The 18138-nt window shown below is 38.3% G+C and overlaps 1 protein-coding gene across 1 annotated transcript in view; it reads right to left on the bottom strand.

Annotated features, from left to right (window-relative positions):
- Positions 1-860: 860 nt before the first annotated feature.
- CNGB3 (cyclic nucleotide gated channel subunit beta 3) overlaps positions 861-18138 on the bottom strand; it is a 60310-nt gene continuing 43032 nt past the window's right edge. Inside the window, exons 11-18 of the mRNA XM_042036471.1 lie at positions 15109-15250; positions 14188-14347; positions 13730-13827; positions 12602-12685; positions 10922-11040; positions 6375-6521; positions 3666-3846; positions 861-1987 (exon numbers count right to left, since the gene is read on the bottom strand). Of these exons, the coding sequence (XP_041892405.1) occupies positions 1754-1987; positions 3666-3846; positions 6375-6521; positions 10922-11040; positions 12602-12685; positions 13730-13827; positions 14188-14347; positions 15109-15250 (1165 nt within the window). The 3' untranslated portion in view covers positions 861-1753. The remainder of the gene's footprint in view (positions 1988-3665; positions 3847-6374; positions 6522-10921; positions 11041-12601; positions 12686-13729; positions 13828-14187; positions 14348-15108; positions 15251-18138) is intronic.

Below are 18138 nucleotides of genomic sequence, written 5' to 3' on the forward strand. Positions count from 1 at the left end.
TTCTGCAGTACTTCTGATCTTGAGATTTCATTGAGAAAGTCCTGAATGTGCAATAGATTAATAATTCTTTATGAAACAATTTAAAATTTTCTCCCTCTATTGTGATGTCCTTTTTTCTTACATATCAAATAACAAGTAGCATACAAATAAAGATGGTTCTCTCCACAAAGCAGTTGAACCTTCACCTCACTGCTAATGCAGCAGAACTTTCTTTTGATAGAGATTAGGGTTTTGGTCAGGTCAGAGGATTGTGGAATATGCAACATATGGAATTCAGTCATCGGGCTTTTCCTTGGGCAAACTTCCAGCTTTGCCTGTGATTACAGAAGTTGAAAGGCTTTAAAGCACAGGGCTACAGAATGCATAGCCTGCAAGGTCATATATAGCCTGCAAAGTGAGTGTTTAATTTTGGCCTGGTGCCTTCTTTGGTTGGCTGGTCAGCCAAGGAGCTGTGAAGCCTGCCCTTGCCACTTCTTGGCTTGGCCTCTGCATAATGTTTTTAATTAACAAAACTGTTCATCCAGTGGGGTCAGAAAGGGGATTGGGAGAGAGAGGATATGCAAACCCGTGGAAGAAAAGAAAGTAGTTGGGAGTTAAGCTTAAAACACAGCTTCAAGCTTTTGTGTAATACTGCATCTGAGACTGATGAGTAGATGCACAAGGTTGGCAGTGTGGGAGCTCCTGGATGGGAGGCTGTATCCCACAGCTGTGGCACTCATAAAGGATTTACTGTAGTTCACAAGTGTGATGTAGCTAAGACAGAGAAGACACAGGTTTCTCTTTGCACTATTAGTCAAAGTCTATGATGTAGGTGAGCATTGGTTGAAACTTTGCAACACAGAGCCAGAAAGGGTAAATCCTGCTTTTTATAAAATAGCTTTTATTTTTGAAGTGACTGGTTTAGATACCAAGATTTTTCGGACAGCCATATCAAGTGCTTACTTTTCAGAGAGCATGCCCAAACCCTTAACGAGATCAAGCAAGTAAACCAGCAGCCCAAAGTTACAGGTCACCTCTGGAGGGTCAGCTACCTAAGTCTTTCCCATGTTAATTTGCCAGAGTCAAAGACAGCTGGAGCAGATGTTTATGCATTCAGAGGGCTGGTAATAATTCTGCAATCTGCTTCCCTCTTGCGGATTTTGTGATTTATTTTTTGACAATGGTTTTGTTATGTTGCTCTCTGTCCCAAGGTTAAACATCCCAAAACACACCACCTGCTGTCCGCTCTGAGCCACGCTAGCCACAAACCCAGGTCACTGATTAGAAGTATAAGGGGAGGAGAGAGGACGATAGAGAGGAGCATAGGGAACCTTAGCAACAGTAGGGCAGTAGCAAGGAAAAGGATAACTATGGGAAGGTAAAGGAGAAAACAGAAAAGAATACATACAAAAGAGCAAACTGAGCAACAGGAACAACAGTAAGAAAGCAAGGATAATGAGGAGAGGGAAGAGGAGTAGTAGGAACAAGACAGAGTAAGAGAAAAGGGAGAGCATGGTTAAACCAAGAAACAAGTGGTTGTGGAATACAATCTGAGTTTTAATTTCTAATACACCAAAAGTTCTCTCTTCGATGTCAAGGTTAAGAATATAAATAATTTGTGCAGTTGTGCCAGGAGAGGAGGGCAAGAAGAGGAGCTGGAGTAGATTTTTCTCATGAGTAGTCTCTACTTTTATCTTATGTACCCAAAAGCAAAGTCCAGCCAGCCCTCTGAATGTAGCAAGACAATAGATGGGGCCACACCCCAAAGCACCATCTATTTATTTTCTTTCTCTTTAATTTCAACTTTAAGGATCTCTCCTTCTCCTGCTCTGGGGGATGGTGTCATACTAATGATCAGAGACTCCTTACTGGTTGCTCTCTGTATAACTGCAGGTTTAGCATCTGCATTTGGCTTTTCCTTTTGAGCAGGGGGTGCAGAGGAGACTGGGGGCTCCACAGGCTTCTTCTCCTCTTCTTTAGGCTTGGTCTCTGTTTCAGTTTGAGTTTCCTAGAAACAAGAAGTTTAATGTTTTCCAGTACTGCAGAAGAAATTCAGGAAGTAGTTCTGTTCTGTACATGCCATGGAAAGGCACAGCATGGCAACTGTATTAATGGCATACAACACATGTAAATTTCTATTCAGATGCTGAAAATTGGTTTCTAAATGAAAAATGCAATTTCAGAATCAGAATATCAGTATAAAACCTAGGAAATGCTTGTGGATATTCATAGTGTTTGCTTCTTACTAATATAGAGGGATGAAGCACATCCCTCTATGTGGGGTATTCCCAGCCCCGCCCTGGAGGGACATCTGTTGAGATAAGGAGAGTGCCTAAACCTCCCAGCAGGACCTCCCTGGGAAGGCAGCTACTCTCAGTTAGGGCGAGAAGGCAGACCCAGAATCCTCTGGGAGACCCTATGCAGATCCTTTGTAACCCATTGGCCTTTATCCTCTGACACCCACCCCCTGTATCCCTATAAAGCTAACCCCGTGCCCCTGCGAGGGCAGAGAGATGCTCGTCCCTGGCTCCCCTTCGCCGGAGTACGGACCGATAAAGCTGCCTCGTGCAGAACAGCTACACGGGCCTCTCGTCTCTCTGCCTGGTCTGGCCTGGAGGCTGCCCTGCAGAGCTGAGCTGGAATCACGAGCTGACAATCACTAAAGAGCTGACAGCTTCTGCACGGGCCCTCCTGCCAGCAGCTGAGGGAAGGGAAGGCGATCCTCCACGGGACCATCTCTCCGGACCGGTCACCTCTTCCTCGGTCAGAGCTACTGACCCCTCACCAGCTGTCATACCTCTATATTACTAAGAAGCACATCCCTCTATAGAGGGATGGGGCACAGAACCCTTCCTTAGGTCTTGCCTTCCTTTATGCGCTTACACTAGTGGAGAAAGAAAGAGTGTCATGTAAATCTTGACATACTTGACTGCCCCAATTGCTTGGCCAAACCTGTTTGCTATTAAGTTCACAAATACACTCTGAATTGAGCAGTATTTCTGCTCCAATCATAGTGTTGTAGTCATTTGTGGAAGCAAAGTGCAAAGCTCTTTATTAAACTTAAATATAACCACAGCTATTTCAGCTATAAAGAAAAGAATTCTGCCACCTTTAGGTAAATATTTAGAAGTGAGCAGATTCTTATTAACATTAACGTTTCTCAGAGCAGAGTATAATGTGGGAATTATTTTTCATCAGTTAAAACAGCAGCTTTCTCAGAAGTATGAGATATTAATCAGTTTTAGCTGTGTGGGGTACACTTTATATTTTGTCTTCAGGATTTTTAACAACCAGAGATCTGACACTGAATTGGAAAGTTCACCATGTGCCCGAGTGAGCTGGATCAGATTACTGTGTTTGGGTATTTCTGTATTTACTGTTGTTTACATAAAATTAGAAGATCAGATGCCCTTGAGGACTTTGTAAAATCCATTTATCCTTACTTTCTTAGAGGTTTTTTTGTTTGCTTGCTTTTTTTCCCTTGCTTTTGTTTTCTCTGGTCTGCATAAAGTCCAGGTTCAGAAAGATTGAGCCAAATTTTAGAATTAGTGTTTACAGAGATTAGGAAAAGTGATTATATCTCAGCTACTGGGAGGTTTTGCTGTTGATTGCAGCAAGGCTAAATCTTCATCTACTCTGTTTGCCCACCCTCTCAGTAGATTCTACTCTGTTTTCTGTGTCTTTACCTGAGTTTCTTGTTGTCTCTTCAGCTGCAGCAGCTTAGCAAAGCCCTCTTTTCCTCTTCCTCCAAGCATTGCTTTAAACAATTTTGGAGTTTCCTGTTTCTGCCCAAAGAGACTGGCCAAGCCCCGTGGTTGTTGCACTGGTGGTCCTGGAGGAGGTTTCCCCTTCTGCTTCAGCAGCACCCTGGAGGCAGAAGGGAATAAGAACACACAGCAGTGCTGTGAAAATGAGCAAAGTTCCCTCAAAGCTGAAATGTCACATTTATGCATGATAATCCAGTGGGGCTTTTTTGGTTCCCAGGTCCAGTGACAAGAGCAAAATTGGAAACACTAAAGGTTTTGCCCTAGGCTCTGGTAAAGTTGGAGGCAACTGTTCAAATTTGGAGTTGCTTACCTGTATCCTGGAATATAAACAAGGTCTGGCTCAAATTAAGGTGTCCCAAAACAGATGAAAGAGTTTTACAAGGAAAGAAGAGGTGTGGAGGGGGATGGGTGCCCCATACCTGAGGTGGCAGTCTCTTATCTGGCCTTCTGGATGCAAATTCAGAGAGCATTTAGTGCTCTACTGGGAGTCCAGTTGACACTTGTGTAGGAAATACTTTACCAAACTAAATTCTAGCATGGCTCATCTCTCATAGGTCAGGTTAGACAGTGGTGCTTATTTTTGGACCTCTTCAGTAGAAGAAGACACCCTGACGATATAAAGACTACTGCCAATCTTGTGGCAGACTACATTTTCACACAGTTCTGTAGCTGTACTGATTTGCAGCCATAATGACAAGAAGTGAGAATGAATAGCAAGGGTAAAGATTAGATGGAAGATCTGAGATAGATGGACCAGTGAAAAGCAGAGGGTTCCCATGCTTTCAGTTTCTATTAGGTTACTGCACAGTTTTCAAGGCCACTTTTCTATCCTTGCAAAAGCCTTGACTTAAGGGTCTTTATGAGCAAGGACTGTACTCGCAGTCTGAAATACAGTAATCCCACAGTACTGTAATTTTCTCTAGTATCTTGTACTTTGGGAATTTCAGAAGTGAAGGCTTTACTTTTTTTTTTTAATTTTGTTGTCATAAATTTTAAAAGAGCACTTCAGCATCTTGCATTATTATGTAAAAACCATACAGGGTTTTTACATAATAATACAGGGCCAATAATTTGGCCAGGTAATAATAGAACAAATTTCTTGCTTGAATAAATGCTTTCAGTTTATTTCAAGGAGCTCTTTGAGGGTGTCAGATGACCGTAGAGAACTCTATTGTAAACCTTCCAGGGCAGAACAACTGGTTACTTCATTCCAAAACCAAACATAACCACAGTCTTGATGAAAACAGTGCACAAATTTCCTCTTGGTGCCTAGTTTTGGCAGAATTTGTGGATGCCTAGACAGGTGAGCAAAATCCATGTCCTCATGCACAGGGCAGGTACTCCATATCTTTAAACAGGATGTTCTCGTTTTAGGCTGATACCTAGAGAGGTCTTTGAGCTCAAATGAGAGTGCAGATACAAAAAGTGGATGATTAAGCTCCTTGGTTGAGAAAGGCTGTCTGGAGGAAACAAAATTTAATGAATGGGCAGAATACACCTAGGGGGGACAAGAAAGCAGAAGAGGCAGTGTGGGACAGAGACAGAAATAACAAAGAATGATGGTCATACTACTGTTTAGATAAAAGCTGGAGAAAACTCAGGAATGATACATGCTGGGATCACTGGTCAGTGGATTTGTTCCCCTTTTCTACCTGTTAATGCTGGTTTTGAAAATTGAGCAGTCAGCCCATTCTGTGTCTGGGTTCCTTGTTCCTCAGGGGCATCATGATTCTCAAGATACTGTTGTTTGACTACCAGGGCTGTTACAACATGATGAATGCAGCCATTTGCTAGCACTTCTGAAAAACAAAACGTCTCTCCCGTGCTGTGTTTAGTCTTCTCTGGGGGGAATTTCAAGTCTGGGACCAACCTTCCAACCTTTGATAGCCATTCCAGGCAACAGCTGAGAACAACAGGAGTGCTGAAGCATACGAATAATGAAAAACTGTTTCAAGTATTTGGACCTTTTACAAGGTAGCAAGGTACTCATTTTATCATAATTTTTATGACAAAATCTGACAATATTTTGCATGTTCAAAGCTGTGAAAATGGTGATCCTAGAAAGCTACAGCCATAGGAAAGTGGAAAGCACTCTTGGTTTGAAATCCCATTTTGGAACGCTTTTGAACAAAATGCACAGGTATCTAATCTGTATAGTTCCATCTTGTCAGGCCTTACTTTAAATACATTCCTAACTGCTGCTTAAGGTTTTGGAAATGCATTCAAGTCTGTGATGCATTGAAGCATATCTCTGTAGAATTAATTGCCAGTGTTTTGTTGCATCTTTGAAAACCTATTCCTTAACTGACATCTGTCCTGCAGTTTCTTTCTTGACAATGTAAGGAGTCCTGATATGTATACTTATCTCCTATTTTTTTTGTTACCTTAAATACAATGCAGAAGGCAACTACCTTCAGGATTTCATTCTACTTACCACATTTCCACAGCCTTTGGGATTCTTTCCAAGACCATGTTTTCTGCTAGAAACTACCAGGCAAATCTGACCTCTAACACCAAATGTGTTTACAACTGTTACTTTTCCAAGAAACGAATGCAAATCATCTAGAAGTCACAACTGTCCATCCTACTGCTAAATGATATGATTTAAAAACTGTTATTAGGACATACTTTGCTTTCTTCATGAGAAGTTTTTCTGAGTCAGGATAGTTCACCAAGATTTCATTGAGTGTTTTCTTGTCCAGAATGAAAAGGTTGGCAAAACCATGAGCCACCACGTTGGCAGTCCTTCGATTTCCTCCACCTGCAGCTAATAGGCTGGAATGAAAATAAACCTCATCAGTCAGTGTTACTTGCCCTAGTGAGGAATCTCTTTGCTGGTGGTTCTCCATTAAAGTCACTGTAAAGCTCACTCATGGAGCTGGCTATTCTATCCAGTGTTCTGTAAAGGCCCTGTGCGGATGGGATTAGAAATCCCGTCTCAGGAAGGCAAATTGTCACTGTTGGTCAGGCAGATGCTAAGGTCTGTGAAAAGTTTTGCTACGGAGGGACATTTCTGCTAAGAGATACCCACAGCTCGGGCTGCACTTGTTTTAGTCCTCATGTGAACTTGGCATTTCCTCAATTTTACTGCTGAAAGTTATTTGCATCAGTAGCAGAGCAGCATTATTTACAGAGAATGAATGATTCTCCCCCAAGGATTTTCATTTTCCTGAGTGAAAAACTTCTGTGGGGCTCTAGTTTTCAGTTTTCTCACATACCACATCTCACATTTGAATGTTGGCAAGTTAAATGATACATCTTAGGAAGGTCTTCCAGACTGACAGTTACAAATGTGTCTGCCAGAAAAAGAAGGCTATTTTGTTTTGAACGTAAGGCATTAGATCTGTTTAGCCAGCAGCAGTTGGCCAGAGGGAGGATATCTAAAAAAAAAAAATAGATGTACAAATAAAAATAAATTGTTCATCTTGCACTAAGCAATTGAAGAGACTTCACTTCTCAGCTGTGCTGATAAGTAAGAGAATTTGCATTTTACTCTTAGTACTAAAATTGCTCTATCACTGTATTCAAGATCTACCCTAAAATTTGTCCTTTAAAGATTTCCCAATGAATGAATATTTTTGGAGAACATTTAGTATTATCTGAATTTGAAAGTTATTAATAAAAGATGTTCTGGGCCCCAGTAAATAGGAACTGATACCTATCTGAAGTAATAATCAAGGATATATAAATATTTGTTTCAATATTAAAGATATTTTTAGAACATATTTCCAACTATTGAATCATATAGATACTATATTTAATTTATAAAGGATAGTAGGAAACCTCTGCAACTGTGTGTGCAAGGCTATTTTTACATGCTCACAGAGTGTTTTTCTGCAACTCAAGACAGCAATCAATACATGAACTGAAGCTGAAAATGCAGTTTATCGTCTTCTTTTTACAATTCTGTACAATTCCTCAGACAGAATAAAACTCTTTGCACAGTAGGAAAAGCTGCTAAAGAAAATTGCAAACACCTTTTGAGCTCTGCTGAATCACTTCTCAAGAAGCCATTGAACAATCATTTTTAGTCTTTCCTAACAGAAAGCTCATTTTATCAAGGTAGATGAGGACTAAAGAGATCAGGTTTTTCATTATGGTGATAATGTGAGGTGAATTTTACAAGTAAAGCAGTCTTTGCTCAAACAGAATTATCTTTGACGGAGGACTTACGTACTTCAGCATTCAATCTGGTTTGGTTAGTGTGTGAAGAGTTATATGACCAAATTTTTTAAAACAGATACATTTGCTTTGCAGTGTTAGTGTAACATCTATATTAATCAAAAAATTTGCTTTCTTTACCTAACATTTTTTACTCCAGTTGTGAGCCTGAAATGATGCAATATTAGTACAAGTTGATAACCTTAGAATTCTTATGCTAGCAAATTAAATTTCAAGCTATAAAGTTGTCAGAGTGATGGCTCAGCTTATCTATTGTTTTTATAGATCTCTGTAGGAAGCTGCTGTTAACTGAAATTGGGGAATGGCTTTTGTAATCAGCTGAACATGCAGGGTTATGATGGCTCAGCTGGGCACCCATGGGCATGTGAGGAGAACTGGTAAGTCAGGAAAGGGAAATAAGTCTGGGTCTTGCTTCTGAGAAGGATGTCAAACTCCAAAGGGCAGAGCCCACTGAAAAGCAGCAGCTGCCACTTTGAGGGAAATCCTGGGCCAAAGTAATGGAAAATGTCATCGTTCACAAAACTAAATAGTCCCTGTAGTTTGGATTTTTATATAAAATTTAAAATTACAAAAGAGATGAAAGCTGAAGCTGAGATCAAATATTTAGAGATCTTCCTGTCAAAATTTTACATAAAATGGAGAAATGTTTTAGTTTTTCCAGAAGTAACATTTTCTGATAGGAAATAGCTCTGGTGAAATACCAGTAAATGGATGAATGAGGACATCTGGCTTCAAGTGTAACTTTCTCTGGGCTAGTGAAATGTTGTTATAACTGATTTTCTCTTATTCAGAATTGTCTGTGCTGACAGGCTCTCATTAAGGCAACAATCTGTTTGCTTCTGATTCTGAAATTATTTTACTTCTCCAAACTGATATTATCTATACAGGAAAGTTGCAGTGGGGGTAAAATGTTAATTGGAACTCCTATTACTTAATCCCTTTCTGTGATAATTTTCAAGGATGAAATTGGCAAGGGACATGCTTGATCATTTCTCTTGCATTGGCTTTCTTGCTGAAAGTATAATTCAGGGCATTTTTTGGAAATAAACAGTTTTTATTTTCTTTAATTCCTTTGCCCCAGAGACTTCTAAGCATCATTTACATGCATTTTGAACAGAGTGAGAATAAATAGCAGCATCTTATAAATCATGTACCTAAACCACTCAGAAGGAGGCTGACGTATTTCTCTAAACAAATCTTGAATTGGAAATCAGAAGGCAATCAGCCTGACATCAGGTTATAACTGTTATGTAGTGAGAGGAAAACTTGGATGTCCTAAAAGAAGTCGTATGTAATCCATTAAAGAATATTTTTTCCATTTTCTTGTGGTATTCTGTATTCAGAAGACCTTGACAAAATTTATAAAAAAAGGTGCAATACAAGCTCATTATTTTCTAGCACCTTGCCACAAGGAAGAGCATACCTCTACTGATACACTTAGTGCATCATGTCTGCCAGTTGCTGTGGTTTTTCTCCTCAAGTTTATCCACTGCCTGACATTTTATATGCAAATTTCTTGTGTCTGAATGGGTTTGCTGCTGCAGTAGGTCAGTCATGAATAAAACAAGACTAGAAGTGTAGCATTATAGCGTTGCTGAGGGCTTTGCTGCCCATATTGGCAAATATGTAAAGAAGGACGTACTGGGAAATGAATCTTTAAAGGTCATTGCATGGTTCTCACGTGGAAACAAGCGCTCACCTGTGTTAGATCAAAAGTGTAAAAATCTCTTCCTTGTTTTAAAACCAGCAGTTAACATTTCTCAGTTTAAAATACAAAGTTCTCACTTCAAATACCAGGCTAATAAATAATTGAAAAAACATGTATATGTTACATATGGGGGCTGCTTTAGCTTTTTCTTCTGTCTTTTCATTATTCAGCCCTTATTGATGAGTTCATTCTCAGTCTTTCTGCATAAGTTACAGTACAGCCTTTTGTTTGGATGCTTCACTCAGGTATTATATTGTCACACGGATAAATACCTTCCAAATAACCTTCTCTCAAAGAGCTGATATAATTTCTTTCCCACTTAATGAACAAGTTCTGTAACTGTGAGATTTATCAGATGTTTTCCACTTGAGGTCCACAAGTTCTGTACACATATCATTGGATAAACAGGAATGTTCCCCCTACTACAAAGGTAGACACAACTAGGAGACAAATGTAAACCTGGCACAGAGCTGATTACTGCTTTTCAAAAGCCAGATTAAAGCTACCAGCAAGAGGATTAACAATACCAGGAAGTTAACTGGAATAAACCAAGGATCCAGTTTATTAGATCCAGCAGCACATTTATTTTATTACTTTTCCTTGGGTCAACCTCAGCAGGGGGGTGCAGTGCCTAAATACTAGCACTTAATTGGCTAATTGGGGAACATAGCACATAAGAGTTAATGGATTTTGCATAGAAAGTACATGCAGAATATAAAAACCATTTGTAGCCACCAGAAAAAAATTCTCATCCAGATAAATTCAGACAAAAAAATCTGATCTATCCAGATTTTTCTTTTTTTGTATGCTCTTAAAGGAATAATTTTTCAAATTGGGATGTCTGATTTTCAGTAATTTAATCCCTACTTCAGCTCCTAAATGAACGATTTTTTGTTGCTATTTTAGATTTTTGTATCTATTTTGTTGGAAATTAATTTTCATCTTTGCCAGCTGCTGTTTAAGGGCACCTCTTCTTATTACAAGACAATAAAATGCATTTGGTCCTCCTGTATTGCAGACAGCATAACAGGGAGATGTGTTAAATCTTTAAAATGCCAAAGAAGAAATTTGTCTGTATATCCCTGTGTACGTCGATCAAAACACTGGGCTCAGATCTTACCCTGTTAATCACTGATGCTTCACTTATATTTTCCTTCACTTACCTGCATCTCCTTCCTCAGTGTCCTCTTTGTTGATAGCTGTCATGCTTACCACAGAGAAGTTAAACAACCACTGATTATTTGACAAGTTCTAAAAAAAGTATTAAAAATGGTGATGGACCTACCTGATCTCCCCAAATACAGCTCCTGCTCTTAGTGTAACCAGGACTTTGGTACCATCAGGGCCTCCAAGGACTTGAACTTCACCCTGTTTGATGATGTACATCTCTCTGCCAATCTCTCCCTGGGCATACAAACACATAAAGAACCCATGTTTTAGCAGTGTTTTTTGTTGTTTGAATAATATGACAGGTTCTTCTTTAAATATCTCTCTATTCTCTTGTGAACAGAGGGTGTACTGCTATTATGAGGCAAAGCAGCAATTTAGTTTTAAAAGTGAAAAAGCAGCAGCAACAAAGCCAGGACTGAAAATGTAGGGACTTGCACTTCCTATCTCTTCACTTGGTTCTCCAAGCTTGCATGCAGCATCTCCTTGGTGAAGTAGGGTGAGACCAAAATACATCCAAGAGGAATGTGGCTCCAACATTCCCTACTACATGTTGCAGCATTAATAAGATTGCTATGGTTGTTGTTCACACAGTAGATTTATACAAGTGAGAGGCCTTTTAGCTCTGAATCAAGCTGTAATAAGTTGATACTTCAATTTCTCATAATCCATCTTTGGTAAGAACCGTTTGCATCAGACTGCAGTACCAAGACATTGAATCTGTTGCTGTCCTTTATTCTCTCTGCTGTGTCAGAGCCCCATCTAGTCTAAGATCCTTTTATGCTGCGCATTGTATAAGCAAACACACCAAACTACTCTTCCACCCTTCTTAGCCAACAGTCATCCTGGGATTGGTCTTTGAAGGGACACACTTCATCCTTCAGTGTATTCACAAATGTTTGACTTCTACACAGCGGAGTCAGTGGAACTAACCCAGCATTCTGGAGGAGGATTGTATGCTTAACTCTTGGAGGGAACAGGACCTTAGTGAACATGTTGGACCAGAACTGCTAAAGACAACTTCAGGAGTTCTGATGGTCACTTCTGGATGTAGCGGGACCTGTGGGTCACTTGCCAGAACAGTGATAGTACGGATTACTATTCATCCCCCCAAGTCTTAATTGCATCTTACTTTGCCCTATGTTTACATGCTTTCTGAAAAGGCACTTGGGCCAACTGGTCAGAAGCTGAGCTGTTTGCCTGTGAACTACCTGTCTGGCCAGGTTTAAGCCAAAATGCTGAGACAAGGTAGGCGTCTTTGCTAAGAGACAGTGTGACATCATTCAGCTGGAAACCTGGAGATGGCTCTGAGCTATGAGTGAAAGTAGAGCAGATCCTGCTGGAAGGAGCTTTATGGGATGCAGTATATTTTCTACATTCTTAGATAATTCTACTTAAGAGTGTCTGAGTACACAAACGAAGCACTGGCAAAGCCTCATAGACTGAGATCTGTAGGCTGGGTTTGTATGCATAGAAGTATAGAAACAGTAAGTTTGATCCATTTTAAATATTAAAATTTCATGAGGTATCATTAGATAAGCCCTATTTACATTAAATGCTTTCCCATATTACTATAATTTCATGTTTAGTAATGTAAGTAATAAAATCCATATTGTCTTGCTCTAGGTTGAAATTTGAGAGCACATTTGTTGTTACTACACAGAGTAGCCTAATTAATTTTACGCTTTCTAATTCAGTCAGGATTAATTTTATTTAAAGGACATTGTTGACCGGTATTTGAACTCTTTTTCTAAAATACATAGTATAATTCTTATTTGAACAAGACAAGAATGCTCACCTTTTTGCAGACAAAGTCACCAGGTAAATACACAATGGATTTCAACCTTATCAGCATGTCATGTATCATCTGCGTATCACAGCCCTGTTAAAATAGAGTTGATCACTCTGCTAATTCAGTATTAAAAGTGACTATTAGTGCCTCAAAAGCCAACAATATAGGAATGACCCAGGGATTCCATAAGTGGAATGCAAACTCAAAAGATCATAAAGATCAGCTATTAGAGCTGAGAAAAGACTGAAAGAGTTGTTATTTCAAGTACTTATAAGGTTCTCTATGGGTTGAACATATTTTCATTTTTTTACAAAGTGAGTTTCTGTATGTCCAGATTTTCAGAGGAAGCTCAGTTAGTGTTATGTTCAGAGCTTTATGTGTCTTTTATGGGAATTTTATGGGATTTTTTTTTTTTTTTAATTGATCCGGGGGAAAAAAGCAGATCATGTCAAATGTTGATATGAATCTATGAACTCCATTCCTTCAGCAAGTATGGAAAAACTGTACAGCCATGTAATGTTTATACAGATACAACATGTGATTTCTTGCAAATGTGAAACAAGAAAATTTGCTGTGTGTACTTCTAAAAACTCAGGGTCTCCTTGCTTTTGTGCCAGAAATACAATTTTAAGTACACATTTAAATTGTAGCTCTGCCAAACTACCATGATAAGTAGAGAAAAAGCTCCTTTGCACAAAAATTGACTTTGAAGCAGCTTTCTCTACAGCAATGTTACACTGCCAGAACACAGCATGGGTGATCTCTCAGGCACACCTGGATGGCTACAGCAAGGTGGACTGCATTAAAAATTAGCTTATTCTCTGTCTGACTCTTGAGATTAGTTATACTCTGAACTCACTCACAGTCTGACCATACCATCAACTACAGTATGTTGTTGTAACAGGATTTTGCCTTAGTCTCATTTGCTTTCTTTAAAGATCAATGTCTTAACTCAAAAGAAATCCAAATGCAGGCAATTGGGTTTGTTCTGATGTCTCCATTCACTGAGACATTTCTTAGACTTACTTTGCCTTGTATGCTAACAAACATGTACTTAAGTGTTGCAAGATGCACAAGACAAGGTTTCTGCACGGAATACCACATATTTCTGCATTCTCCTCTAAAACTACTTGCCTTGAATAGGTCCACTTTATTGACAATGGCAAAGTTCACATCAATTGCGATGGCCAAGTGCATTTTGACTGGCATCTGCTCCAGTAATTCTGATTCATCTGAAAAAAAGAAAAAAAAAGACAAAGGAATGTCCACAAAAATGAGCAAAAATAACTTAATGGAGTTATTCTAACATTTATGAGTTCAAGTGAGGAAGCAGCTAATATGCTTTTACTAAGATGCTTAATATATCTTGTCTAAAATTATTACCAAAACATTGTATTAATGAATAGAATTTGTGAAGTAATAAGAATCGTATTGTTTTGTAGTTCCGTTCTTTTCCAAAGTAAGTTGAGCACCCTCCTCTCACTTCCCACATGCAACTCAGAAAAGGAGAAATGTGAATTTCACCCAATATCTGTATCTATACAATCTCCCTCACTCAGACATGCTAAGTAACTGGAATTGGAAATCCTCACCCAGCATTCCTTGAGAGTCCCATGTGTATTCATACCAAGTTCGAACACGATTTTGCACCATTTTGGGAATAGAATAAGTGTTCATATAGGAGACAGTGTTGTCCACACAGGAACGAAAGTAGTTCTGCCCTGCTGTTGCTGCTCCAATGACGTCTCTCATCTGCAAGCATCAACTGTTGTCACTACACATTTCCATAAAAAATAGTCTTGATTTTAAAATCTTGTCAGCAACGTATAAAAATAATATAATACTTTTTGCAAAATCATTGATTAATTATGCATTTGGCTGCATGTTTTGAATGTTTTGTACTTCATCTGGTTTTTCAGAAACATTACAGATTTAATCTGATTGTCTTGGAAAGTGTAATGTTATGATTTTAGAGGAGTAATTTCTGGGTTTTAGCTTATTCTTATGTCTTATATTTCTAGACATGGATGAAAATTATAGATAATACTTTTCTTAAAAATCCATAGTAAAGCTATTCTGCATTTGGCATGCAATGCAAGTCAGAATTGAAGCAAACTGGGCTGAATTTCTGTAATAACATCATCTGACACCACTAGGACTAAAATTGTGCCACTGTTTAAATAGTTAAGAGATCAGTCCTAAGCTCTGAGAGCTAAAAGGTGACCCTTAAGTTTTTAGTGCAGGAACTTCATTTAACATTTCAACTCAAATGTAATTCAGTTTTTAGAAAGTGAGTGAGTTAATGTTCATTGGCTTTAAATCAAATTGTGTACAAAAGAGCTAAAAACAGGGAACTGATTAAACATGTGTATTTATCAGAAGACTAAGTATGTTTGACATTAAAATAGAGGATGGAAACTAAACTTTATCCCAGAAATAAACTCCATTAAATTGAATATATTATCACTACATTACAGTAATTTGAATATAACGTTATTGATTATTTTATGTACCTGACCAATTAAACTGGAGAAGACAAAGACGCCCATGAAATAATTCAGCAGTTGAAAAACTATTTCAAACAGTGTTTGTGGTTCTGGAAGGCCACCGATGGTGATTAAACTACGAACTGCCCAGTAGTAACACCTCAGGTACCTGTGGATACAAACAGCATTTTTCTTAGACTGTAGCTACTTATGTGTTTGAAGTTAAGCATATGCCTACCTGAGTTGGGCCTTTCAGTGATGCTTTTCAGTCCAAAAGACTTTCACCGTTTTATGAAGAGTTATGAATTTATAAATGATAGTCACATAGGTCAGGTTGAGCTGAATGTTCTCAGAGCAAAATAAGAATGTATGGGAAATGCAGCTCTAATTTACTGTTCTCTAGTAACTCTACGTAGCATTACAGAAGACTTGTGTACAAAATTGCCAAGATGGACATTACAGTGCTAGAATGCTCCTGCTGAAGATGGTCAGAAGCAGTGTAAAAGTGTTAGAGACTGCCCAGAGTCTCTCTGTAGCAGCATACTGGATGTTCAAACACCTGAAGGCCCCTTTCATGGCTTTCACTTGATGACACCAGTGCGAAGCCTTATGGTGGGAATGAAAAATGCAATATTGTTCTTCTTGTGTCCATTTCTTCCATGTCCTTTAACCATGTTGGTCTTCTTCCCAGTCTGCTTCTGAGCACCCTTCAATGGCTCTACCTTCTGGGTTATGTCCAACAAGTTATGTATTTCCACGAGCTGTGTGTTAATCCAGCTTCTCTAAACCACCTCACTAATTCAGCACTGAAAGGTTGACTCCTCTATTAACATCTCCTAGCTGCTAGTCTCCACAACTCCTTTTGTCACCTTAACAAACTCTTTCTTGCCTTCTTTACTACAGAGTCTTTTGCCTTCGAGTCGTGTATTTCTACTAGTATGATAACACAAATTTATGAAAGCAACAAATGACCTAGAGAGAATGCTTTTAAAAAGTGCCTTGGCATCTCTAAACCCCTGGTTTAAATTTCATTCTAGAACATTGAACCACAACAATGCAGCGTTGCAGTGGGGAATAACTAGTTCAAATTATTGTTGTGAGAATGCTATAATTTCCTTATTTTCTGAGCAAACAAGTAATTGTTTTAGATATATTTTTTAAAGCCTGCTATTAATTAGAATGTGACTTCCTAAGTTTCTGTACAATCAAACTTCAGCTTTGCTGATGATTAGGAGTGGAACTTAATTTTCCTTAATTGTAAGGTGGGATTTTCTATTATATCAGCTGTGACTACTGCTTCTGAAGCAATGATGATACCTTATGTTTGTTGAATTTTATGGAGTTTTAAATAATAATTTTAAAAAAACCAAACAACCCTCCCCAAACACTAAGACAGAGAAGAAATACTTTTGGAGATAAGTTTGTTTTGAAATAGAAAGTCTCACATGCCTGCTCTGAACCTGAGGCCACCTGGTCTGCTTGCAGACCTTAGGTGTATATTTTATTTAATGGCCTCCACTTTCAGACTTCTCTCTTTTTAAGATATGAACTCCTATAATGGGACATTCATGTAATAATACAGGGTCGGTTTTGTGCAAGTGCGAGAAAATAAAATCACAATAACAACCAATTCCAATGAGGCTTGTTTTTTCTTAAATCACTTGAAAGCATTTTCAAGTTTTTCACCTAAAATGTAAGGCTTTACTTAGCAATTGATTCTGCTTTTCATTACAAAGTCACTTTTTTCTTGGTTGCAGATTAATAAAATGCATTAACAATGACCACTTTTACCATAGTTTTCTAGTTTTAGATGTTCACAGTCAGAACTGGCCATTTTCATTCAGAGTCCTCAAATAAAAAATGCATTGCATATTTTTCATCTTATCATTTTCCTTGTTAGGGATGCAAAATGAACTGCTGGATTATGCCACAACAATATTTTCAATATTTTCAATATTTTGGGATTAAAAAAAATCACGTGTGCATGTTTCCAGCAAAGTATGCATAAGTAGCAGCTTTTTCTTAGACTTCTGTAGTATAAACAAATAATAAGAAAAAGACTCAGGTCCGTTTTGGAAGAATTACATATTTAGGCATAAAATCATGCTTCTAGCTTGACTGAGGGGAATTATCATGTAAAGCATATTAATATTATATTGATTTGCCATAACTGAGAATGCTGTGGTGCTTGAAACATGTATAATTGGGTAATATAAGAGTAAAGAAATTAACATTAGTTCTGTGCTAGTTACTTTAGGAAACAAAAGTAATTAAGCAATTCCCTCACCCACAATGGCTCTGCATGCCAAGTTTGCGAACCCCACCATGGTAGACAATATAATCTTTATTCTGGGAATGTCTACAAAGAATGAAAGCAGCTCCTCAGAGGATTTTAGGGGTCACACTCTTCTTTGCAGTTTTGTATGTCCAAAATGTGAGATTTTTTTTTATATCTGCCTACCCCTTTCTTAAGATGTAGTTAATACACTGTGTTCTTCTGTAATTTTACTTCAAAAGAAACTTTCTATTGGCAGAGGCACATGATATTCTCTATCTCTTAGGCACAGGTTTTCTCCATTTATGCATTTTTATTTTGATCTGAAATGGAAGTTGCACAGCTGAAGTACAGAGCAGCTTTTTTCTTCCCTAAGAACGGGAGAAATGAGATTGTAAATTTTGTTTAAGGAAAGCCAGAAAAAACAAACTCCTATTTTAACAGTATTAGCAGCTCTGCTTCCTACCAGCATGTGTCTGGAAACCATCACTGTTCACTATACAGCTTACCAGCCTGCTATAAAATTACTGTTGAAGTAAACAACAGTCATGAGACAAGAAAGGGATTTTCCCTCTGTGCATCATAGAGAGTATGTTTATCCTTCATGCAGTCAAACTACTAGATTTTCCCTTAAAAAGAAAACCTAGGTATGAAAACATTCAGAAACACTACAAATAAGATACCTTGTAATATTATGCCAATAGAAATATCTTTTTCAGAAAAGTCCATTTCAGAATACACTAAACTTCTTTCATGGTTTTGTTTAGTGCAGGTATCAAGTC

This window comes from Corvus kubaryi, unplaced genomic scaffold (assembly GCF_017639235.1).
Source record: "Corvus kubaryi isolate FWS band 111438036 unplaced genomic scaffold, C.kubaryi_AGA036_p1.0 37385, whole genome shotgun sequence".
Taxonomy (NCBI): Eukaryota; Metazoa; Chordata; class Aves; order Passeriformes; family Corvidae; genus Corvus; species Corvus kubaryi.